Source organism: Toxoplasma gondii, chromosome XI (genome assembly GCF_000006565.2).
Source record: "Toxoplasma gondii ME49 chromosome XI, whole genome shotgun sequence".
NCBI classification, from domain to species: domain Eukaryota; phylum Apicomplexa; class Conoidasida; order Eucoccidiorida; family Sarcocystidae; genus Toxoplasma; species Toxoplasma gondii.
Window position 1 is genome coordinate 286,760 of NC_031479.1, and position 24,557 is coordinate 311,316.

Genomic DNA, 24,557 nt, shown 5'->3' on the forward strand with positions numbered 1-24,557 from the left:
TTTGAGGCACAGCGGCGCAGTCAGGAGGTGTGAGTGTGGAAAAAAAAAACGGGGTGGTTCTGGATGGACTAGTCCCATGCTCACAGCGCATCGAATGCCATAATGCATGCTGAGGTCGAAGACACCGGTTCAGTGCAGGGGTGTGAAGGAAATCGAGCAGTAGAGTGCGGCAGATCGAACAGGTTGTGTTTCCACAATCTTCACCGTTGTAATAATGTTCTACAAGAAAAGATAGTGCCTCCTTTACTTTGCTGTGTTAGGGACACCGGACTGGGAAACGGCAACTGCAGAACTTCCGTACGGGCGCATTATCTTGTATGCGTTGAATTCAGGGGACGGGGAAATAGCATACAACAGGCATATTTCTGAACGCTGAGTGTCATTTCAGAAGCACACCTCACAGACCTCGCGCGAGTTGACGCTGTGAGTGGCGGCAAATGCTAAGCATTACAGTCTATTCGCATGCATGTGTGACTCCATCTACGTGTCACAAATACAGGATGGTGTGCGTACATACGTGCACAGATGAGGGTCTAGAGATTTTCATTTGAATCTGTCTCGAGGTCACCCGGGAGCAAACGCCACCTCACAGGGGGTTGCGTCGACAAATATTCAACTTTTGACTGTTTTAGACGAACCGATGCATGGTTACGTCTCTGGTATACCGGAAGGTCGAATTCTTTTCGTCAGTGAGAGCTCTGACCGTCAGTTATCTTCGATGTGGCACTCCGTACTGACCATAAAAACTGAAGATAAGATTCGGCTAACTCCGATGCTCGGGGTTATCCCCGCCAAAAATATACGAACGGTTTGGGTAAATCCGATCCTTGGTCAAATGTCTTCTTTTGCGGGTATTCGTGAAGGTTTTCTCCCGTGCTCACTTGCACGTTGAAAATAACAAGTCGTTTGATAGCCCTGAAGGTCGAGCACACAACGCGGGTTTGCTTGGTGGAATTTCCGTTCCTTGCTGCTCCGGCTCATTTCATTGACAGCGAACGCCGCGTACGGATGAGAGTGTCCCATTTTCTTTTCTCGTTCATGTTTCCATTGTTTTTTGTCGATCTCATATTCAGTGGATCTCCTACTCTGTAAGTCTTGGTTATGGATCGACGCTGTGGCATCGGTTTGTTGTTGGCGGCGTTGCAATGCAACTTTCCTCCCGGGAACGTTGCTCACTGCTTCATTCCCTCTTCTTCCGTCATCACCGTTCCATGTTTCTCCTTTGTTCCAACTGTTTCTTCGTTTTTTTTGCTGAAATGTGCGAACGCGCTCATACCAGCACAGAAGCACCAAGGTCGCGGTTCGGGGGCGCTGCTGCTTGAACAGCGGTGCTCCGCTCTCAGTGGTATGCGGTGTGCATTGGCTTCCTGGTGTTGTAGTTGTCGGGGTTTTTCGCTCCTTTCCACAAACTTTCCTCCCGGTTACTGATGGGAGCGGACCTAACGAATGACATTGCGCTGTCATCTGCGCTGTTGTCGACGCGGTAGATTGTGCCGCCCTCAGCGGTCGGCAGCTGGAACCTCCAAGACGCAAAGAGGCGAACGCGTGCAACTCATACTCCCAGAGTAGGGTAGAGATCCCATGGCTGTCAGTCGAACAAGTGGAAAAAAGAAAAGGTATATGGAGCAATGAGATAACAAATTGTGTGGAACAAAGGGGAGCGGGCGTCGAGCAAAAAAGAGGCTGGCGTGACACGGCAAGGGGTGGGTAGTGTTTGTGGCATGCGTTAACGTTTATTTTGTGCGACCGACCCACGCGAGTACTATTTCCAGCTTTTTATAATGTCCTCAGTCGCGTGTGTCCTCCTAATTTGTCCGCCAAAGTTACTCGGTCGTGTTCTCCGTTTCTTTGTCCCCAAGTGTTGTCGCCTTTCGGCTTGGTCATGGACAGAGTCCGCTTCTTCTTGGCGCTCCCACGGCGTCCGGTCTTCCTTTGATTCTGGCAAGGAACAACGCGGTACTTTGTCGTTGCTTTCGCCTCCTAGTTTTCCTTTTCTCTGCGGTCTGTCACGCCTGACTTTTCTGGCTGAACTCTGTGTTTTTGGCCGTCTCTGCGTGTGTCGTTTCCTTTTCCTTGAGCATCGACGGCTGATGTCTTCTCGTCCGTGCCTCGAATTTCCTTTTTGATCAGCGGCACCCTTTTCTTTCGCTTGTCGACAGTGTCCGTCTTTTGTCGTCCGCTTGTCATGTCGGGTTTCCCTTTCGTTCCGCTTTCTCCGTCCCGTTGCTTTCCCTAGGATTCCGGAAACCGTCAACAGTTCTTTTCTGCCTTCTCTCGACTCCTTTCTTTGTCCTGCTGCTTCTTGAAAAAACCCTGCACGTTGTTTTGCCCTGGGTTTCTGGGCGCAGTCTCTTTTATTATCCTTGTCGAGTCTTCCCTTTCGTCGTTCGTCGAACGCGACGCTTGCTTTCACTAGACACGAGTTTCAATGCTAAAGTGAAAACGGTTTTGCGCTGTCTGGCAATTCGGAGCCGTTTTTCCAAAACCTTTTCTCCATCGTATGTTCCTTGCTTCTTTGTTAAAGGGTAACACCCATTTGCCTTCTTCATCTCTTTCGACTACTATTCGTTTCCACATTTTCTGCCTCAAACTTTGTGGCTTCTTCCGGAGGCGCACTGTACCCTCACCTGGTATTCCCGTGGGTGTTCAGTGCGCGCTAGTTGAGACAAAAGGGGGACAAGCCCCTTGCCATGAGGAGAGACAAGATTTACCTGTCCGCAGCACAAAGTGAAACATGAACACTCGTGACCTGTGAAGAATTGCTTACCCGGTGCTGGCTGCCTTCTTCCCTGTGTCTGCATCTCTGCAAGCACACTTGTCTGTCTCTCTCTGTCGCTCCGCTGCTGCTTTCCAGAGGCATGTTGCCGTGTCCATTGTTTCTCAGTTTCACCGCTGTCGTGTCTCTCGTTCTCCGTTGCGAGTCTCAAGTAAAGACAAAGTGAAGTTCCCGTCCTCTCTTTCTGTCGTCCAGTGAACGACGAGAGGAAACGTCGGTGAAGGAGTTCTTCATCACGAGTTAGAAGAAGTAAAGGTACACAACTCGTCGCTGTTGAAGAAACGAAACTGTCCTCCGCTTCGCACCCGTCACACAGAGAATGCATCTCCCGCGGGGAAGGACGGCCACCGCGCATGACGGTTGACCTCCGGTCACGCCTGCGTCTTCCCGCTCGAGTGATTGCGGCTTTGGTGCATGCCCCGTAAAGAACTGTCTCTCCACAGATTCGTTCTGTCTCCCGCGTCACCTGCTGTCCTGTGGTGACAGGCCTCTGTCTCTGTTTGTCCCTTGTTGCCAGTCTCTCCTTCAACCCCGGGACAGGCCTTCTGCTATCTCTATATCTCCGTATCTCCTGTCGCACATGCGACCCACGTCCACCTCCCCGTCTGTTTTCCCTTCTTCCTCTCCTTCCCCTTCTTTCTTCGTGTCTTCCTCTCCTGCTTCGTATCCTTCTTCCTCGCCTTCGTTCCCCTCTTCTTCCTCCCCGTCGTTCCTCCCTTTTTTCGACTCTTCTTCGTTTTCTGCGTCACGCGTTTCGACTCTGTCCACGTGTCGTCTTTTCCCTCGTTCCTCGGCTGTCACTTCTTCCGACCGGATGCTCTCAGATTTTTCGGTGGAGAGAGTGTGTGCGGGGTGGACTGCGAGCGGGACTTCCTGGGTTTGTCTCAGACGTCGGCCGCGGCACCTCCCGAATGCTTCTTTTCGCTCGTCCGCCGCGACAGAGAAACCTGTTCGCGACGCGTCCGCCCTTCCCCTGGCCCTGCGCGCTGGCGGCGCCCGTCGTCTGCCGTCCGTTTCCGTCGTCTCGCGTCAGTTTCTCTCTTCTCGGAGTAGACAGATAGATGAACGAGATTCTTCCCTTCCTCTTTCTGGGAGGCCTCAAAGACGCGGAGAATCCTGCGGCCCTGGAGGCTGCAGGCGTTCGCGCGGTTGTCACCTGCTGCACTTACCAGGAGTGCCCAAAGTACAGAGAGAGAGAAGGACTTGACTACTTCCGGGTCGACGTCGAAGACACTAGTCGAGAGCCCCTCCACCTCTACTTCGAAGAAGCCGGCCAGTTCATCGACCGCTATGTCAGTCGCCAACAGACTGTCCTCGTCCACTGCAAGTGAGTTGGAACTGCATCGCATCCACATAGTCATATGTGCATACGTATTTCGAAGTCCATAGTGAAACGATACGAGCCCAACACCAATAGGCAATTTGACACGTATTCAATCTGTAGTGGCGCGAAAAACACGGGTGGTGGACAACGGAAGCGAGGCGTTCGATCCTTGTGTTCGCGACGGCGGCAGCAACGTGTTTTCGTTGTGCGTCAAGGTCGTGGGCGCGCACCGCTTCTTGCCAGTATGTGCGGTGGTGTGCCTGGAGGCCTGAAGCCGAGGGGCTCTGACTCTCGCGGTCGTTGTTCTTCCACTTGGTAACCAAAGTGATGAGGGGGGAGGCCGAAACGCACTCAAAATACTGGAACATGTGTAACGGGGTACACGGGACTGGCTCCTCCCTCTGCGGGTTTATGTGGCCACCGCCGCGACGCTGTCGTGGTTGAGGCAAGGGAAACAGATGCCGCGGGACCGATTGCATGCACCGCTTACTTTTGTGTTTGTCCAGCGAAAAAGTGTAGAGAGAACGAAGCGAAGCTCAGAAACTGGGAGAGGAGTACTCAAAATATAGTTAATTACGTACCCGCGAAGTGGCTAAGGTTCACCCAACGCTCACCCTACTTGAAAATACCAGGTGGCACTGAGGCACTGACACGAATCGGGTGTATGTACACCCCACGTCGTCAGCTGTTTATGTTTGTATATACACATATATACTCGTTTTTAAGGACCCCAGCAGAGGCGTTCAGGCATATAGGCATGCTCGGGGGTGCGCCCCCCGACACATGTGGTGCGTACGGTCCTCGTTGGCCATGTGTTTTTCGGGCGTTCCTCGTTGTCTTGTAGCGTCAAATGTGATTCCTACTTTCAAATGCGTCTCTGAAGCAGTCGCCCGTTTCTCGAGTTCGCTGCTTTGCTCTGTTTTTCCTCTCCATTCTCAGAGCTGGAGTTTCGCGGTCGGCGTCCGTTGTCCTTTCTTATCTGATTGGGTGCAAGGTAAGGAAATTCACAGACTCTGTCGAGAACGAGTTGTGCAACTGAAGTTTTCCCTCAAACGTCTGGTGCACGTTTTCTGGAAGAGTCTGCGTGGAACTGATCCGAAGGTTTTTCATCGTTTCCTGCTTCTGACTCCTTAAATCCTTCATCAATAATCGTATCTAAACAGTTCATCAATGTGTATTTGTTAGATGCCATTCGGTGATTTTCAACGGAGAAATTCTCGTTTGCGGGGCTGCTGTGTGTGCGTCCATTCCGGTTGCCGAAGCATGATCTACCACTGATTTGTAATGAGCGACGAAGAGTGTGGCTGCAAGTTTTCTCTCGCTGTTAATACGAGTGATAACAGTAATCCATATGTTATGGGCAGAACATAACCGATGTAGAATAACCTTCATGTCGTAGGATATGGAGATCCGACACTTTTAGATGCCTCTTCTTCCAAATAGATTTCATGGAAAACTTAAAATTCGCATGTTTGATTGACATTTAGCGGCACCTTAATTGGTAATGCATTGATGTAATTGTCGTACAAGCACTCAGCTAATTGTTGAGAGATACTCACGAGCCCTGCGCGTTGTTCCCTGTTCTCCAGCAACGAATATATCCAATTGAAACGTGTCTGTTTCACCCCTGTGTTTCGTGGTTCACCGGTCTTGGGTTTGTTGTCGAAATGAAGGACTCTTTCCGTCTCATCTCTATCTGTAGGGCCACTTTTTCTCACATTCGTCTCGGTCACTCTAAGTGTTCCTATATATGCATATATCTGTAAGCGTGTGTCGCTGTAGGAATGGAATACATACACGTACGTGCATCCATATATATATATATATAGATATGTGCATATGAATCTATACATGAACATCTAGTCTCATCCAGCATGGGTTCGCAGAATCTAGCGCGGCAGGAGTACGGGTCTGAATCGGCACGCCTTTTTGTGTTTGCGCCTTTGTGTTTGCAGAAGTTTGCACTGCAGGAGGCCTTTTTCCACGTTTTGACGAAGCGCGCATGCATTTGCCCCAACATTGGCTTCATGGAGCAGCTGTGCGCGTACGAAAGAGAGATGCGAGACCACTGCTCTGTGTGTATGTTCAAGTACACAGACTGGTACACGGCCGACTGTTCGTACCGCCCCGCGATTCCTGATTTAGAACCGTGAAAATGAAAAAAAAGCAAACAGAGAAGAGGTGGAAGATCCAGATATGTTCAAACCTGGCTGCCGCGGTGACCCATGGTGTTGTGGGGCGTCGCATGTCGCTCTAGCGCACCCGTGACAGCTGACAAAGCGGAGAAGAGGCAGCTGGTGACGTGGTTGAAGCACAAAGAAGCATGCAGAAGTTAACAAGGCACAAACGTGACGAACAATCAGTGGCGACTTGCGGGTGGTCGGCGTCCGCTTCGCAGCGAACAAGCGGGATGAAATGCAGACGCGGTTTTCCTTCCGCAGAAAAATGTGGTTTCCCAAGGAGGGAAATGTGGCACTTAGTCGCAAGTCAAGATGAAGGGGAGAGCTTCTGGGAGGAGACTAACGAGTGACGAAAACGGAACTGGGATGCGTTTTTTTCTAGTTGGGTGCCACGCACGGAGGGAGTTGGTAACTCTAAGAGATGGGTGCAGTCTAGTTTAAACGCACGCTCGTTACGAGCGTAAGGAACAGAGGGACAAGCTGAGGAGCGGTGAAGACGAAACTACAACGGGAGCGAACTCAATGGAGAGGGAAAAGCTCCTTTCCTCCAACGGGTTAGTTCACGTAAAGAGGGGTACACAGACTCACATACACTTGTAACGTCTGCTGGGTATGTGGCTGTATAGACGCGGGTGTATCTTCGACCAGCGAGGCACTCGTCTCACATTTCTTCGTAAACACATGTATTTGCGTGTCTGCGAACGCAAAGCTGGAGTGGGGACAGCAGCGTTTTCAGGTGTCTTGTTTGCGCCGTGAGTTCTACGTGATCTATTACGTTGTATTAACGTACACAAATTTGCATCTCACAGCAGACGAAACGTCTGGCCTCACGAGGGCTGCAGACAGTTGGCTGTAGTATTATGGACGTTTCTTGGAGCGGCACACATGACCCAAATTGCCACTGTAGAACAGCTCACTGCCGCTCGCTAGACAAGCATAGCTTTTCCATGTTTTTGCGCATCTTCGTGTCAACCTTTAAGCACTCTCCGTTCCTCGAGGTCTTCTTGTCTCCGTTTTTTATGGTTCCTCTATTATGTTTCCAACTCTCTTTTGACCTCCGCGGTCGTCTCCTACCTCCTTTCTCTACCCTGACACACCTCGCTCACTTCTTAATGCCGTTTTTTGCAGCAGGAAATTTTCTGCTTCGCTGATCCCACCTCTTCCGTGTCTCCTTTCTCTATGGACAGACAGTGCGTGTGTTTATCTAACTGCGCGTGCGTCAAGACGGGGAAAACGTTCGCGACGCAGTAGCGAGACTGTTCAGGGACAGATACCACGGTTTCGCCTTTGGGCTTCCCGCCGCAACCTGTAAGATATTATCTGCTACAACGCTAAGCTGTGCTGAATCGGCAACAAATAACCCTGGGGAGCAATCCACCTGGAAGGTTCCGCTGGAGCTTGACTTATGCGCGCGCTTATTATTGGCATCATTGTGGGCAACCTAGCTTTCTGACATGTCCCGTTGTTCCTGAAACACCGATGCTTTGTCGCTTAACTTTCGTAAATCAGTGTAAGAATCGACCCCATGCAATGCCTTCGCTGACAATTCGTAACTGTGCATCTTAGTTGCCTGCGTGTGCCAATTCTTGTGCTGGCTCTTCTCGTACCACTTGGGTTCTTATGCGGGATATCGTCCAGCCAAGCTGGAAGTCAAACTGTACGTCAACACCTGATGGATAGGATTTTGAGTTGTCTGTGGTTCCACTTCATTCCGTGGAGACGAAACTGGTGATTGGAGAAGGGCGCAGATTTACGACGCCAATATAGTGGCTGGAAAACTGTATGGAACTGAATCTGGCAACGCAAAACGCTTCCCTTGGGGTAACACAAGCGACGCGTGCGAAGTCAGTATCGTTGAACGTCATGCAGACCACCACTGGGTCCGTTATGGTAGGACAGGAGGGATGGCTTGAGGACGGTGCTGCGATGACTGACAACAAACACGATTGCCAACTGTCGGTTGTACAATTCGTCCCTCTCGGCTCTATCAGTGTTAAACAGTGGTGGTGCGTGAGTGCACACTTTCCAGCAGCTGCGGTGTCGTTATGACATTGTCGGAATCACATCGTCTACCCGAACAAGCATGTACCGCGCACTACAGAAAACAGGAATTCTCGCTTGAGTCCGAAGAATAGACAAAGAACAGGGCGACGCTGTCGAAACTGCCTTGGGAATGCATTTAGAAACTAGCAGAAGTAATAAAATCCTTGGGGGTTCAGTGGCAAGTCGACGCCGATTAGAGACGGTAGGTTGCGTTAAAAAGTAATTCTCTATGCATGCGCGTACCTATCTATCTGTTGTATTCAGCTACTTCAAAGTTGGCTATGTTTATGCTTGTTTGGAGTACAATGGAGGACTGGCGAAGCGACAACAAGGCGCAGAACCTCCGAGCCTATCGGTAAGCGACACAACTTGTTGAGGTACACTGGGGTGCGCTCGATCACGTTGTTGATCTGTGGTGGAACTGGTGTGACCACCGAGGTTTTCGTGGCTAGCCTGGCAGGTTGGTGCTCTAGCATATGTTCGACTTTTCCACGAGATCGGAGAAGATCCACTGTTTTCTTTCTGGCTAGCTACAGAGGAAGCTTCCCCGTAACAAAAAAGACCTTTTATTTTTTTCGTGCGCTCACAGTTGTCAATCCTTGCCCTTTCAGGTCACGGCGCTTTTCATTACCATGGCGGTGCCCCGAGAGATCTCTTGGACCCAATCACAACGCGAAATGCGCTTACAGATTCCGTATGGAAGACTTTTGACACGCCAGTCGACACTGTTTTTTGTGGCATTGCTCGCTGTAGTACTGCATGACAGTTTCGTTGCATTCCATGGCCATTTGTGTCATTTTGCTGAAGCGGCTGCCCATCAGGGCAGTTGTACTTCCCAAGGGACCTCGTCACCAATGCAGGTATGCACGTGCAACGTTCCTGAGCAGGGGGAGACCAGCAACCACGCGGTGGTCGTGAGCGCTGAAAAGAACCAGCTCATGGCCAAGTGCGCCATCGGCACAGTTACTCTTCCGGTGGACTTAATGGAGAAGCAGGTAGTGTGTCCTGCAGGGATGACGGATCCCCAAAGCTGTGTCAGTCCTTCGGGGACCATCCCCTTCGCCAGTCTTTTGTCAGGAGACGGAGCAAGTGCTGTGGCGTGGGTGGGAGACGAGGTGAACTACGCTGCTGTACTACAAGTTCCAAAACAGAATCTGCCTCCCGTTGACAAGGAATTCATTGTCGGATGTACTCAGGAAGGTAAAGGCCACTGTCTCCTTCATGTCACACTTTCCGCGCGGGCATCTTCCAAAGACAGTCAAACCGTTACGTGCGCCTACGGTAGTGCTAGTAATGCAGACGTTCACAGAGTGACAGTATCACCAAAAGACCCAACGTTCACTCTTGACTGTAGCTCCGATGGAATTATGCAACCAGCAAGCTTCACTACAAGCTACTGCCCAGCTACCGGTCCACTACAAGAAAACTGTGATGAAAAGTACGCAAGCATCTTACAAGGTTACAGTTCCAGTTGGTGGCAGGTTTCCCAAGCAGGAACAAGCAACAAAGCTGTACTCACAATTCCGCATGATAATTTCCCTGAGGCTCAGAAAAAGGTGCTTGTTGGTTGCAAAGCTAGCACGGCCATCCCCAATTCGACTCTCTGTACAGTAGAGCTCACAATCACGAGCAGTAGTCCCAGTTCTGCGTGGTTTCTTTCCCTGAGTGTGACCATGACTTTGGCTGTAGCTGGGGCTGTTTCTTCCCTTGTGTAGGTCGCAGCACAGCGACCATGCGTGATGGCAATATGTGTGAGGAAGCAGTGCCGTGTACAGAATCAACGGCACCGTCGCTGCGTCATTCTCATGGTGTGGCGTTACAAAAACGATATTAGAACACATTCATGTTTGACGCTCTTCCCAATACTTGGTTTCTGACAATTATGAGCGCTCTTTTCTCTAAGCGGTGGCAGTGCTGGCTTCAACGAACTCGCCCAACGCATTGCACCACTGTCATTTGAGCAGCACCAATGTTGGTGTCTGGAGGCAGATGTCCTTCAGCAGTGGAGGATCCTCACCCTGAAAATGGATCTCTCGGAATATCCACGACATTTTGTCAGAAGCACTTGCCAATCGAAATATCTCCGTTGGAACTTGGGCTATCGTAGAGAGACGGAGGCTGCGCTTCCACAAGTGGACATGGGAACTCTGAGTCCTCATACCCCCAAAGATCGAGCTTGTGCTAAAGCCCACTAGTTACATCCGATAGCACTTCTTCGGGACAGATTGAAAAAGCTTGTCGGGTCATTTTTGTACAATGACACTGTAGGAAGCAACTCTGAAGAATCCCGTGGTAGAACGATATCTGCACACGAGCACGCAGCGCTTCGTGACTCCAGCCGAACTGCATCCCGTGTCTATCCTCGGGTGCGACGGTAACTATATGATAGAAGAGTACACAACGGCTCTGGTTTTAATGTGTCCGGCTTCTTGAAAAGACATGGTCCCGGAACGCTATCAGTTTTTGCTTGTCAAAGAAAACACGTATCTGAACGAAAACAGACAATAACTGTGCCGTGTGAAGAGAGCAAATGTTCTGTGCGAAACACGCAAAAAAAAATGTCAGGTGCCCCCTAACGCCGGAAGTTGTGAATTTTTTCCAAACTGGCAGTGGTTAATCTCACGTGCGGTTGTCATCCCTTGTGACTCTTTGAGTGTGGAGAACTTGGATACGGGAAACAAAGACGATGAGTAGATAAACCAGTATTCCAACTAGTAGCATGTACTCTCCAGAAAAAGGTAGACTGTTGAAACCTACAAATCCTACTTTACAATATCTTATGAGACGAGACTGCTCCAACTGCGCAACGTTCAGCTTGAACTTGTGACACTGCTGCCAGATATCAGGATTTCCCAGCTTGGAATGTCGAAGGGCACTGACACAAAGTTGCCATGAAGTGAGTGTGAATGCAACTTTTGCGGTGTGCTCGAGGCATTTCTGCGTCTCCTTGGAGTTCGAGCGACCTCGTAATTTCGCTGTATATATTAAACATTTTAAAATGGTAGAAGGGGAGCAAACGGTCGCTAGAGACTCTTCATCCAGAGTACCTACTACATTTGACGTACGCAGCGAGCTAAATGAGATGAAGGGAACACTCAGAAGCACCACTAGATTTATGTACACAAGAATATTTCAACGTCGACCCGTTGCAGAATCGCGAAAGTACATCTGTGGTTAGCTGAGGGGTGAGTTGACAGGGAAAATAGAAGTATCTTTCAAAGCTATAGGTGCTGAAATTTCCAGAAATATGTTTTTCATGTTTCGCTGCTTGAAGGAACAACGAAAATGACTGGGCCAGTACGTCGACTACCGTGAATGCAAAGTGCCATGTCTTGCAACCGTTCGCAGCCCACACGGCGTCGACTCTGGAAAAGTGTTCATGAAAAAAGGACGCGTCTTTCTTGCTGTAGCTTTCCCCGTCATTATTCCCAGTTACACAAACAACAACAAAACTTATGCTTTTGCTTCCATCCTTTTGACACGAGAGATCCTGTCCTGCCCGGGGTGTGTTGAGATTCCGTACCCGCCGCTCTTGTCTCCTGCCACAGGTTGCATGTCTTCGAAACGCGTACCAGAAAGGAATTTCCTCCTCGCTTCGGCCTTACCTCTTCAATTTCCCTCATACATGTGCCCGTTTTTTACGAATATTTCTCCATTTCTCCCAGGAAACCCAGCAAAAGCGGACGTATGTGGAAGTGAGGCACAATAACAAAACCGTTGAGCTAGGTTTTGATGCGGTTCACAAAGGTTGCAGCTGTGGAGGATGTCGTCTTCTGTACTATATCAAAACAAGTTAGTTGCCCGCATACGAGGCCAGAGGGAATAGAACGCATTTTCTCCCATGCAGTACTATATTTCCCAAGAAGAAAGATAAATGCGATCGGCTCCGATCGCAGTCGAACTCTAATCGCACCGCGAACGTTTTGCTGCGCGGCCTCCACATCTTTTCATTGAAGTCTGCTCTCCCACCTGTTTCTCTATTGACCATGCCGCTCTCTTTTCTTTGGCTTCAAGAACCAAGGCAGACAAATATCCATTTATTCCTCTGTGAAGTGCACACATTGACGGAGCTCTCTGCACCGCTGCGTTCCTTATCTCGTCGTAAATCGCGCCGCACAGGAGGTTCTCGGCGTACCCAGCTCTTGTCTTGGAACGTGTGTCTGCTCTGAAGCGAACCCATGTCTTTTGTCTGACGTTGAGATGTCAAAAGAGAAGAACTTTCCCACAGAAGCCTGCGGCCACGACGAGTTGATGCAGCCTGTCGACTGCCTCCCCCCATCGGAGCCGCCTGGACAACTTCCTCTTTGTCGCTTCCTCGCAAGTGAACATGGAGCTTGCTTCTGACGAGCTCGATTCTCCACACACACCTGCGGTCTCCTCTTTCGTATTGGCGCCGACGCCCTCCCGCTGTACTGCCTGGTCTACCGACGCTTCTTCTCTTGACTTTTTCTCTCCTGCGGCTCTCCCCTCCTCTGGGAACTCCTCCCGTCCTTGCTCCTCGGTGAAGCCTCCCGTGTTCTCCCCGCTGCATGCCTCGAAGGGCAGCGGCTTCTGGACGTTTGAGGATTCGGGGAAAAACGTGGTTCTCAAGGCTCGGGCGAGTTCCTTCTCTTTCTCTTCTCCCCTCCTCGCCCATCCTCTCTGTCACCTGGACCTCCTCGCTGGCGGCTGCAGGGAAAGGGAAAAAGAAGAACACATTTTCGCGGCCGCCTCTGCCTGCCCTGCATGCGCTGTCTCCGTCGCCCGCCTCCAAGCGGGAGACAGGGCAGTTGTCGAAGGGCCTCCTCACAGCGGTAAAACGTTTCTCCTCAAAGTAAGGCGACACCGGGGAATTCTTTGCATGTCTAGAGACACACAGAAACAACTTTCACACGCGCACACACACAAGGTGTGGTCTCTGTGTGCCTTTGGCTTTTTTTTCCACCGGCCTTCATTGCTTGGAGACGAGTTACTCGAGCCTATCTGTTTTCTTGACTGCCGTCCAGATCTTGTACGTCGGGCATCCACCGAACAAGTATTTACCTGTCTTGCATGCAAGAGAGTTGGAGAGACAGAGTCTGCCCGTGCGTGTCCGGTCTCGCCCGTTGGTTGACGAGGCTTACCGCTGCGGTGTACGTACACCACTGGCATGGCTGTTTGCAGCAAATGGCAGCGGAAATCGCGCTTGGGTGCTGCCCTCAATTTTTTCTTCCGGACTGTGGAAGCAGAAGGAAGGGCCAAGGCGTCCTCGTTCTTGCGTACGGAGGCGACCTGTCTCTTCATGATATTCGTGAAACGATTGAAGACATGCTCACCGCCAACTTCCAAGTAAGGAGACGATGCTTCTTCTTTGTCAGGTGTCCTATCTGTCCTTTTTTAGACAGTCGTCGATGCACTCGTCCGCTGGTGTCTCAGCGGGTGTGTCTTCGCTCCGTGATGCCTCAATTCCCCCTTCTGGGTTTCCTGTCTCCGTCTGCTTTTGTTTTGTTGTCCCTTGCGACTTCTGAGTTTCCTACTTGCTCCCTCCCCCTAGTACTCGACTGCAAAGTTGGGATTAAATCCAAGGTAGCGTCCTTGTTCCTTCATGCTTCTTGCTCGTGCCGCTACTTTCTTCTATTTATATTTCATTGTTCCACTGGTACTGCTGCTTCCATGAAAGCTGCTGTCGGTGAAACGCGTGGCTGAGTATCACATCGAACCACTCCGTCAGAGAGGTGTAAAATACTAGCTACTCTATCATGTAAGATGTAGGAGGCTTGTGGAGTAGCATTAAACTGTTTCCGATGTGTCTTTTATGAGGCGCTGTAAACGCTCGACACTTTGCGAGTGTCATAAATGTTTTCGGTCTGTCTTCTGCATCTGCTGCTCTTCCGCGCCCAGGCTTCTAGGCTCTGTTGCCGGGCGGAACACGCTGGCTGTTGGCCCTCTCCACTTTCCTCGTTTGCTTCTGCCGGAGAAAAGAGCAGAATGCGACATATCGTGAGCTGCATGGCTGAGCAGGCTCTCCGGTACGATCACCATGGATTGCTGTCGCATGTGCTCTCGAGTTCTGTTCCGTTTCTGCAAAGTCTGAGAGCAGCAGAGAAGCAACTCTAGCCTGTGCTCGAGTAGTTTCCAGTTCTTTTGACCCAACATGGTTTTTGAGATGACCGCTTGTCTGTGCAGCCAAGGAGCGAGGGAAGCCTTTCTCTCTCAGTTGTTTCGTCAGCGTCTGCCCGATGCTGGGTGCTATATGTACACTCCAGGGTTCACCAGGCAACCTATCCCACGGACTGGTGGCGTGTCTCGTTCATTCGGTTGTCCCCCCTAGTGCTTGCTCGGTTTCGCTTCAGTTGTTTGCCTTCATTCACTAAGCGCCACTGCCTGCTGCTTCTCTTTTCTTTCCTCTGTTTTCCCCAGACACGTGTTCGTCATCAACGTTTATACACCGCTTCAGCTGCTGCACATCGCCAAGTGGCTGCCCTTCTTTTTCTGCGCCCACCCCAGCGTTCGAGCGCTCCTCGTGGACGGAGTCATCAAGAACGTGGCGTCTGCTATGGCGGAGTCTCCGGCGGGACCTGGTCGAACGTTTTTCTCTTTTAGCTCCCGAGGTCGAGGGGTGGACGCGATGCGCACAGAGGGGAGAAAACGGAGAAGAACGGAGGCGCACTATGAGGGACAAGGCCCTGCGCAGGACTCGTCTCAGTCGAACCACAGTACCTCTCCGTTCTTTTCCTCTACCTGCTATCCATCTTTAGATGCGAGTCGGAACTCCCCTCCCGCCACTGGGGGCCCCTGCCCGTTCCGGGGGCCGACGCACAGCATGCACCTGCTCACACTGGCCGTTCAGCAGATCCTGCGGTTGCACCAAGAGGAACGCTTGCTTCTGGTTTACACGAAACAGTTCTCTGCCTCGATCGAGGGGAAGAACAAAGGGGAAGACAGCGTTTCACTTCCGCTCTCGGTTCCACGTTTCGCCGCAAAGCAAGAGCCGTTAGAGAGGCCGACCGCTCAGCGCCATGGGGAAGGTAACCTGGACTGTCCGTACACCTCAGATAGCGCGTTGCTCGGGTTCCACAAAGGGGTGAAAGCGTGCGTCGCTGAAGGCGGTTTGTTATCAGGAAAAACGGCGGTTGGGGCGCATTCTTCCTGCTCGGACGAGACTGTTTCAGGTTCTCGCAGCTCCAAATCGTTCCACGATTTACAAAAGCGAGCACGCACGCACATGTCAACGGATGCCTTTGTAGCCAGGAACGGAAGCACAGAAGCCAGGAGTGGCAACCCTGTCGAGGGAATTCCGGGAAACGAGGAAATGTGGCAAAATGTGAAATTTTTGCGCTTCCCCAAATGCTCTGTCGGTGCCCTGCTCCGCAATGTAGCTACTGCCGCCACGAGTGAACGTAGGTCGCCGGTTCTTAGATGCCCCCATTGCAGATCTCGCGCTGCAAGTCAATTATCACGAAGCACCGGAACTGTGTGGGCGAACATCCCACGCAGACACTACCGGGTGTTTCAGTTTCAATTCGTTCGAGCGGAGTCCAGTGTCACTTGTGACCCCATACCAATCAAAGGCACACGTAGACCGACAGAAAAGCGTGTATTTACCGAGAAGAAGAACTCGCTGCACTCGCCAGGTACCTTCCTGGCCTGTTTGTGTAGCTGGCGTTCTGCTGATGATTTCGGTCGTTATCCCGTTTCGCTTAAAAAAGCCGTGTCCGGTCCAGATATGGTAGCTCAGTCCGGAGGCAGCTGCAGCAGACAAATCACTGGCGTGGTAGTTGGGGGGCGCCATGTTGTCAGGGAAGGCAGGGTGAGTGACTGGGACAGACAGGAGAGATCATCGGGTGACTTGCGTGGGAACCAGCAGAACGACAGGACAAGTGAAGCACGCGAGCAAGAGGAGCAAGAGAAAGGCAAAGAACACTGCTTTAGTCGAGATCCGTTACTTGCCGTTGTTCAGGGAAAAGGCGAACAAACCAGGGAAACCAGAGCTGCGACAACTGTACCTGAGAAACCGCGCTGTGCTGCCTGTGGCGTTTTCTTCTTTTTAACAAAGGACGGGCAACGCGACTTCGTGTTGCCTGTATAACATGTTCGTCTCGTGGAGACAAGATTACGATTGAATCGTTTTTTATAATTTCACCGATTATGAGACTCATGACCAAGGAGGGGAGGCTTGCCTGGTTTCAGCACTCGAGCCTTCGGTCGCTTCGTGCGAATCAGACATATATATAGCTCTTTTTTGTTTGCTTCTGCCACCAGATCCAGCCCGATACAATGGCCGCTGTTGTGTAGGAAACGGTTGGCAGTCGATGGTGTACGATGTATGTGCGTGACACGGATAGTGCACCCGTTAGAGAACCGACAAAACATCGCCAGGGAACTCAGTCAGTGTGTTTTGACGACACTGACTTCCCTTTTGGTTCTCTGCTGAATTTCACTTTCCACTCGTGGTAGCTCGATCTCATGTCGCCTCGAGCCCGCATTGACTAATGGAGCTGGTCGCTTTTGTGTTTGCTGCGTCGAGGCTCGTCAACGACTCTTTCGAATCATTATGAAAGTCCTAGTTCGAAAAAATTCGTGACACTGCGTGTAATTCAGTCGCTTCTGAAGCGGAGCTGCCTCGCTTGCAGTGGTGAGAGATTACATACTGGCAAAAACCTTTCTCCAGAGGGTTTCTCTACATGGTTCCATTGCTCGAAGTGCGGAACAATCACGTTCCAAAGTCCTAGTAGGTAGTACCACCAAACGGAAATTGTATTCTGTTTCTTTGAGTGTTCGTCAATAAGGAAAAAGCTCGGTGGCACTGTCCGAGTGGCGCAGCATCCGAATAAGCTGCGAACGAAGGCATCGTACGCTCTCTGCTGAAATGCTGGCCTTCTTGTAAGGCATGTGACAAAGCCAAGAGTGACCCAGGGAGCTTTTTCCCCGTGTGCTTCGTTGGCAGTCAGTTCCAGTTCCAGAGATGACCATCTTTAAAAAACAGACGTTCATGCGGATTATTATCTAGATGCAGATCAATATTTCTCTTTGGCACAGTGAAGAAAGGCAAGAGCACTGCGTTGTCTCTTGGATGCAACGGCGCCACAGAGCCTGTGGCGATCCGATCAACACAGCACATCTCTCTGTTGACTCTCAAGCACGAGGTGAGGAATACGAGTGTACACAGCAAACTCCCTGACAGATCCTCGTGATGATTCTCCACAGTTAAAAATATCCTTTTTCGAATCGCGCCATTTTGTGCTGAGCTGCGATGACCCATCAGGGTCTGTATTCCTATTCCCGAACTCTATCCTCTAGCATCACCCTATCGCCCCACCGAACCGCAAATCGGTACTGAGTATGGCTCCAGTCATGACATACAAACAAACAGTTCTTCATGACTGCTCTAAGCTTCCACCTCACTGGACCGCGTAAGACAGATACAAGAGTTGGATTTCAATACCTACGACATTGAGCCGCTCGTCTCGGTGCGGCTGCCAGTTTTTTTTCGCGGCGTCTTCGGCCGTCTCAAACCAAAAAACAAAAGCATGCACGAACCAGAGGCTATGCTTTACTTGACACCCCCCGCCTACGCAGAGACGGTCCGAGTCTTCCCGGCGGCAACGGCTGCCGGACTCAAGTTCACGGGGGACTTTGCTTTGGGGCTGGACTTTTCACGCTTGACCGTGGCTCGCGGTTTGGCCACGCCCGCTGCACGCTGCTTTTCGAGCAAGTTTGTCCCTAAGGCAGCGAGATGCTCTGGTACATTTTGCGGCATGTGTTCGACGCTTCCTGACGCGGTTGAGGCGGCCCGGTCAGTGCCCATTTTCGCGGCTAGGGGTCGCTGTTCCAGAAAGCCCGGATACAGAAGGAACTGCATGTGTTTTGCTCCTGCGACACCATGCTCGCCCTGGGCGTGCTGCATCGAGATGAGTTGCTGCTGCAGGAGGTACTCCACGGGAGTCTGTGCAACCTCACCTTTATAGCCGAGTGCAACCGGGGTCGAGACGCCGGGCGCGAGCAAGTCTGCGCTCCCTCGTTTCTTCACCACTCTGGCTCGGCGTGCCACGGTTTTCGCCGGCTTTCGCCTAGGTTGAGTCTTCTTTTTGATCCCTGAAGTGCCCTTGGCCTTTTTGCCCTTAGACCCCTTGGCTCCGGTCCCCGAGGCCTTGCTCTTGCGTGCGCCACCTTCCTTCGTTCTCTTCTTCTTCCCCGTCTTCTTCTTGCCTCCCGCATTCGCCTTCTTCCCCTTCACTGCCTTCTTCTTCCCCTTCACTGTCTTCTTCTTCCCCTTCACTGCCTTCTTCTTCCCCTTCACTGCCTTCTTCTTAGACGAGCCGCCCTTGCTCAACAACGACGTGGCCGGGATAACGATCGCTGAGAAAAAAACAAACGAAACAGGTGGTTGTCCACTGTGCTACGGAACCCGGAAAGCGAGACAAGACCAGAGATCCCGACGAGTGGAACACCGACTGGAGGTCACAGAATGACGTGGAAAGCGTTGAAATATCTGTCAAGAAAGAAAGGAATCGGAGGTTACCAAAAAGCTCGAGTTTCGCTTGCCTGCCCTGTTATCAGGTCTCTCGACAATCATCAAAAGAAGCTCTGAGACTACGTGACAGTTTCTCTCGAGTCAGTCTTAGTGCCAAATAGGCGAGGTGGAGAACAGGAATGCGCCGTCGGTTTCGAACAACAACCATGAGCAACAAATTCTTCTATCGGGCACTAATAGAACAAAGGGGAAGAGATGAATAGACCTCCATGCGCACTTAGGTTCCTTCCCGGCAAACGAAGACACACACGAGCGAAACCTTCTCTGTATCTCGTAACTGAAATCAGATGTGGATTGGATGTGTACAGTGTGCGATGTCTGCAGTAGAGTCAGCGTCTAGCAAGTTGTAGCATGTTCGACTGAAACAGGGGAGATGGTGGCGAAAATGTTCTCAAGCGACGGACGACGGTGTCGTCCCGCTTTCACATATGGAGGGCGGCAGGGTCGAAATGTAGACTGTTGCTTGCTAGAACAACAACCATATAACATGGAGAAAAATTCCAATCAGATATGTTATCAAGTGGTGTGTTACCAACAGGTTGACTGCCGTTATCTTGGTGTGATAGTTCCTTCAAACCCAAAGCCGCCCTCGTACGAAAGGAATCCATCACCTATGGCCTGTTTGTACCTCCGTCATCCCTTAGTCATCTAGGATAACTACATGGGATTTACGCTCTGAATACCCCAACGCTAATACGTCAACAAATCATGACACGAAGTATAATAGTGAACGGGTGGCTTACAAGGTCCCGGAGCACCGGCCAGTCGTGCGGCGTTCAAGACGTTTGCGACTTCGACGCAGAAGTCGCGGAGAACAGCATCGAGCTTCGAGGTGTCGCCGCTTTCCTGGGTAGAAATCAGGAAGCAAAAACAACAGCCTGTTTTTCCCTGAGTCGCAACCCCCCCGCTGACAATGTTGAGCCGACTCTGTTCTGTCTCCGTCGTGGTGTAAAACAAGCACCAATAGCACGGTTGTCTGTAGTTCGAATGCATTTGAATACTTTTTAAGCTGTACAAAAATAATCATATTCCCTGTGGTAGTCTTTCTCCAGAGTCCGTCTGCACGGCATATTCGGGTCGGATGTGGCTAATGCCGGCAACCGATATTTTTTAGGCTTCGGAATATCATTGGAAGAAGAGGTAGATTGACCTTCCTACGAGCGGAGCTACTAAAAACTCATCGAATTCCCAGACTTGCTGTGGACTTACGCGAAAGGTAGACACGGTCTCAATCGTTTTCACGACCTTATCGCGCAACTCGTTGAGGGAGCTCTCGGCACTGGAAACGAAACGCATGGAACAAAAACCTGACACGATTTTTCCAACAGGAATGAGTATTGTAGAAATAGAACCAGTTGAACACCATGTAATAATATAACAAAGATGCCGAACGAATAACGATAGGGCAGCAAACATACACGGATGACTACGGGCTGGCGAGGCGCACAACTCTTCAAGCCATCATCTGTCTCAAGCACAAAATCAAGGGTGGGCACCTAAACTGCATTGAGTTGTTATCCCCGTCTGTTAGGATGTGTATTTGTCGCGACAAAGCGGGCGGCGTCAAACAGCGACTCTTTCATGAAGAGTGGCCCTACTGCTAGAGTTACCACTTACATTTTCGTCTCCTTTTGGAGTTCGATGTTCTTCTTTTTCAGCTCAGCGGTTTCGTATTCGAGCTGGAGCTGGAGCTGCTCCAGAGCAGCATTCTTTTTCTCCAGTTGGTTCTCAGTTTCAAACAGTCTGATAGCTTGGATGCGGTTCGTCTCGTGGAACTCAGTGAGGGCCTCATCCAGCTGCTCGTTCTGCTCCTCCAGTGCCGCGTGCTCCGTGCTAACGTAGTCAGCGCTGGTGCACAAGAAGCATTGAAAGTTGTGCATCCATCCCTTGGCTTTTTCCGACGATTCCTGAGTCGATTCTTTGCCGGCCGACGCTGCGCGGCCCGCCCGCCTGGAGGCCGCCCCCCACGCCAGGCTGGCTCTTCCCGGCAGCGCGGCGCCTCTGCCCGAGAATCCTGGGACGTTTAAGTCCGACTGTTGACTGTGGTTTGCCGCTGAGTGCCTGGTGATGCCGAAAATTGTCTTCTTTCGGTACGGTTTCTTCACTCTACCCAACACTTCGTCCGCGGGACACGCCGCGCGACCAAAGGAATCGAAGACTCGCGGGTCCTTCGGTCCTTCCTCAATGGCGAGAACCTCGTAGCTTTTGTGTCTCAGCATCTTGTTTCGCGGAAACGAGTACTTGAACTTGCTCGGGATCAGCGGGTGCAGTTCGCCGACAGGAGGCGCCGGGGGTGCGCTGTAGAAAACGTTGTTTCCACATGGTTTTAGCGAGCAAACTGGGGTTTCATACCCTGTACTTGGGGAGGTCTGGCACAGTCCCCGTCCATCGGGAGGTGCGAGGGAACTCTGAGAGTTCGCGCCAAAGATTCCTGATTCCGACGGTGCGTACATCGGCACCAGCTGGTTCGACGCCATGGGGGCTGAGGGTGTCACAGACTGCGGATGTTGGTACGGATACGGAACTGCGAGGGTAGAAGGTCCTGCCATGGTCGGAGACCCCGGAACCGCATGTACATTCCCCGAAGCCGGGACTTTGTGCAACTGAACGACGTCTGCCATGGTGGTTTCGCGAACGAACTGACGGCCACGGTTTCCGGGCAGGGTGGCGGTGGACGGGCGGTGGACTGGTGGAATGGCACGCGCGGAGGTAGGTAGTTTTCAGGTGGCCATTTCCGAAGGGAAAATGGCAAGCACACGAAAAGCGAGTTTGGGTGCAAAAGGGTGGTGCAGGCCTCACGACGCAGCGAGTCTCTCAGTCGTTGGCGCACGAGCAAAATTTTAGGATACTGGGGACTGCTGCGCCGCTTGCGGACACACCGAAAAAAACCAGGCCAGAGAGGTAGAAATGAGTTGGAAGCCCTCTGGATGCGGAACACGGAACCACGGAAGTCCAGTCGAAAAAGCAGACTCGAAGCTCAGACTCCACGAGGCTAGCCGACCTTGACCCGATCGTTTGCGCGCGGGAAGAACGAGCCACACGAACATCGGCGGCACAAAGAATCCCCGCGGTTCCAAAAAATCGAAATGGTTTCTCCCCGCGAAACTCAGATTTGCATTCCGCACGGGAACCACATTCCTACAAAGCGAAACTTCAACTCTGCAAATGCGACCGACGGTCGCGCGTTCGCACAAACTCCCGCGTCAAAGAGAATCGTCGCTAGCGGTTCAGTCCCGACCGCTAGGTCTCGCACAGCTCAGGTGAGCATGGTATCCTAGACAGGAAGTTGAGACTTTCGTTCGATGTCGATCGTTGTCTCAGCGCGTTCGTGGCGGCCGACGTTCGGATCGGGATTGCAGCTCCTCTCTGCCGATCTTGATCAGCGAGTTTAAAGGGGAACTTGTGTTAACTTCGTAGCAACCGGACCACGAAAACAAACGGGGCGAGTGCTGTACTTGATTATAGAGCCGCGAATGTGCGGCTGTGGTCCCGTGGGCCATTAACGGATAGTCCGGTTATCGACAGACACGCGAACCACGAAGTATGAAACATGGAATGTGAAGTGCACCGTTTCCTATGTGCATCACAAGCATCGTGACGAGGGGACAGCGTAGGAGGGAAACAAGGAAGTCGAAGTCGAGTTGAAACAGCGCACACCCAGAGTAAAACGCGTCTCTACTGGCGCTTAGGCTAGGCTCGCACAGACGGTCGATATTTTGCCTACAAAAGTAGGAACTCGTCGCTGTCGTTATGGTCACAACCGCACGGCGCGACACGAGGAAAAGCGGAGTTTGACGTGATGGAAATCGCGGGCGGCTGTAACGACCCATTCCAAGCTGATATTTCGGTAAAACGACTCTTGGCTTTTTTTTAAAACCGACCATATTTTCCACGATCGCAGTTGTAGGCTGCTCCGAACGAGAAGAACCGCAAATGCACGAGTTCTAAAAGCGTCAACAATGCTACCATACTCTATGTGGCTGTCCTCTATGTTTGCCTCGCTTCTCTTACGGCGTGCCCTGCTTTTGTGACGTTCCTCGCAGCCGCATCGTCAGGTGGGTCAGCTTAAATTTGGATTTTTTGAGTGATTCTTTTGTATCATGGAAGCCGCACTGTCATGCAGCAGTAAGGATTAGCCCAGCAAGTATCGAGACGCGTACTTCTAGAACGGTTTCGTGACAGTTCTACGCGGGAATCTTTTGTCCTTTCAAGTGAAAAGGCAAGCTACGTACGCGCGTTCATTTTCAGCGTGCCGTTTGAACTTCCCGTGGGCGTTTAAGTTCCAAGATGGTAAGGATTCTCGTCGGACTGGTCACTTTTTGTCGTTTCCTTTTTTTTCTGCCAGAAGGCCCCCATCACGCTGCAAGCGAGAGAGTTTTTAGCAAGATGGATTCGGGAAGATGCAACAGCGACTGATTCCGCATAGGAAAAGGGAGAAAAAACAAAGATGCTGGTGCGCTAAAGAATGGGGGAAAACATACAGGGATGCGGTAGGGGAGTTGAGAAAGACGGGCGAAGAAAAGATTGCGGAGTTTAAAGAAGATTCGAACAGAAGCGGAGACAGGGACGGCCCCCAAACTGCTTAGCGAGCGAGAGTCAAGTCATTCATGTGAGTCTGATCATCCTGCTCAAATGGAGTTGTTCTGCAAACATCTATGGGGTGCTTATCCGCTCCTAAGGGCACATTTGATTCTTTCACAAGACACAAACATCACACCATTGTCCTCACTTCCCTACCGACACGCGTCGTCCCACAGGTCGCCACCTACAAAAAGATGCTCCTCTCGTACGGAAACTAGGAAGCCCCTAAAAAGCCTTTCCCTCCCGATTTTTCCTGATTCTTTCTTATCGTCTGACACTCTGTCGCAGTCAGGTGACACGCAGAAGAACCCGCTGTGCCAAAGAAAGATTCAATCGCATCTCAGTCGTCCGTACAACTAAGGGCTTCATACAGTAAACGCAAATAATAATCCATCCACTAAAACAGCTAGTGTTCTACACTCGGGCTATTACCTTTACAGTACGTATACTAGTAGTTAGGAATGGAGAAGGCGGTTCCGGAGAAAACACACCACTCTGCACGGCGTAAAGCTACAATTTTCTTCAGACACAAGCCGCACGAAACTATGAGGCTAAATGCCAGCCAGATATGCGATTTTTAGGTTTTCTACGAAATCCATTGGAAAAAAGAGGCTTGACAGTTCTACCGAGGAGTAGGCGACAATTTTTGTCAGCCAGTATCCCCAGTGTTCTCGAAAACCACGAGACAGTTCGAGGGTTGGATCATGACGCAAAAGGATAGTAAAAACTGTTCCCGAAAGTAGACATAACTCTTTGCAGTTATTGTTCTGTGAAATTGACCGTTCTCTAGCGCCCTGTGCAGGACTAGGATCATTCATTCGGCTATAACCTAGGGTACTCTTACACATTCATGCGTGACAGTGTGGTTCCACAATACGAACGCCTCAGAAGCTCAGCCACTGAGTTTAGATACATAGTAACTTGCGGGTGGAGACAGGGGTAGCCCACAGAAGTAAGGGCCACATTGCAGAAACAGGAGACGAATATAAACCAATACTTTTCGTCCTCCATGAAGGAATCTGCCTCTCGTATGCTTTCAGTAAAGAACCGCTTTCCGGTCTTCGCAGCATCCTGTCGTGAATCGCGAGACAGAGGACAATTATTTTTGCATTCATAAGCACACACGGTCTGAGTCTACCACCTTTGACACAGAAAGCCCCT

General features: G+C 51.1%; 5 protein-coding genes across 5 annotated transcripts; 3 read left to right on the forward strand and 2 right to left on the reverse strand.

Annotated features, from left to right (window-relative positions):
• Window positions 1–652: 652 nt before the first annotated feature.
• Window positions 653–1,884, reverse strand: TGME49_308820 (hypothetical protein). The gene has a single exon (XM_002364112.2). It carries the CDS (start codon window positions 1,462–1,464, stop codon window positions 832–834), a length of 633 nt encoding a protein of 210 aa, XP_002364153.1. The 5' UTR covers window positions 1,465–1,884; the 3' UTR covers window positions 653–831.
• A 1,953-nt stretch (window positions 1,885–3,837) lies between these two features.
• TGME49_308830 (dual specificity protein phosphatase) lies at window positions 3,838–6,253 on the forward strand (the record flags this gene model as incomplete). The annotated part of the gene is made up of 3 exons (XM_002364113.1): window positions 3,838–4,103; window positions 5,040–5,094; window positions 6,056–6,253. 3 exons carry the CDS (start codon window positions 3,838–3,840, stop codon window positions 6,251–6,253), a joined length of 519 nt encoding a protein of 172 aa, XP_002364154.1.
• Window positions 6,254–7,978: 1,725 nt separating this feature from the next.
• SRS51 (SAG-related sequence SRS51) lies at window positions 7,979–10,749 on the forward strand. Its single transcript, XM_018782546.1, has 3 exons — window positions 7,979–8,286; window positions 8,588–8,678; window positions 8,935–10,749. Exons 1-3 carry the CDS (start codon window positions 8,063–8,065, stop codon window positions 10,036–10,038), a joined length of 1,419 nt encoding a protein of 472 aa, XP_018635647.1. The 5' UTR covers window positions 7,979–8,062; the 3' UTR covers window positions 10,039–10,749.
• Window positions 10,750–11,740: 991 nt separating this feature from the next.
• Window positions 11,741–16,912, forward strand: TGME49_308850 (hypothetical protein). The gene is made up of 4 exons (XM_018782547.1): window positions 11,741–13,136; window positions 13,466–13,630; window positions 14,183–14,310; window positions 14,702–16,912. Exons 1-4 carry the CDS (start codon window positions 12,651–12,653, stop codon window positions 16,368–16,370), a joined length of 2,448 nt encoding a protein of 815 aa, XP_018635646.1. The 5' UTR covers window positions 11,741–12,650; the 3' UTR covers window positions 16,371–16,912.
• Window positions 16,913–17,060: 148 nt separating this feature from the next.
• On the reverse strand, window positions 17,061–23,642 carry TGME49_308860 (hypothetical protein). Its single transcript, XM_002364116.2, has 4 exons — window positions 20,433–23,642; window positions 20,025–20,094; window positions 19,559–19,661; window positions 17,061–18,640 (listed from the first exon to the last, which is right to left on the reverse strand). Exons 1-4 carry the CDS (start codon window positions 21,434–21,436, stop codon window positions 17,853–17,855), a joined length of 1,965 nt encoding a protein of 654 aa, XP_002364157.1. The 5' UTR covers window positions 21,437–23,642; the 3' UTR covers window positions 17,061–17,852.
• Between the last annotated feature and the right edge of the window lie 915 nt (window positions 23,643–24,557).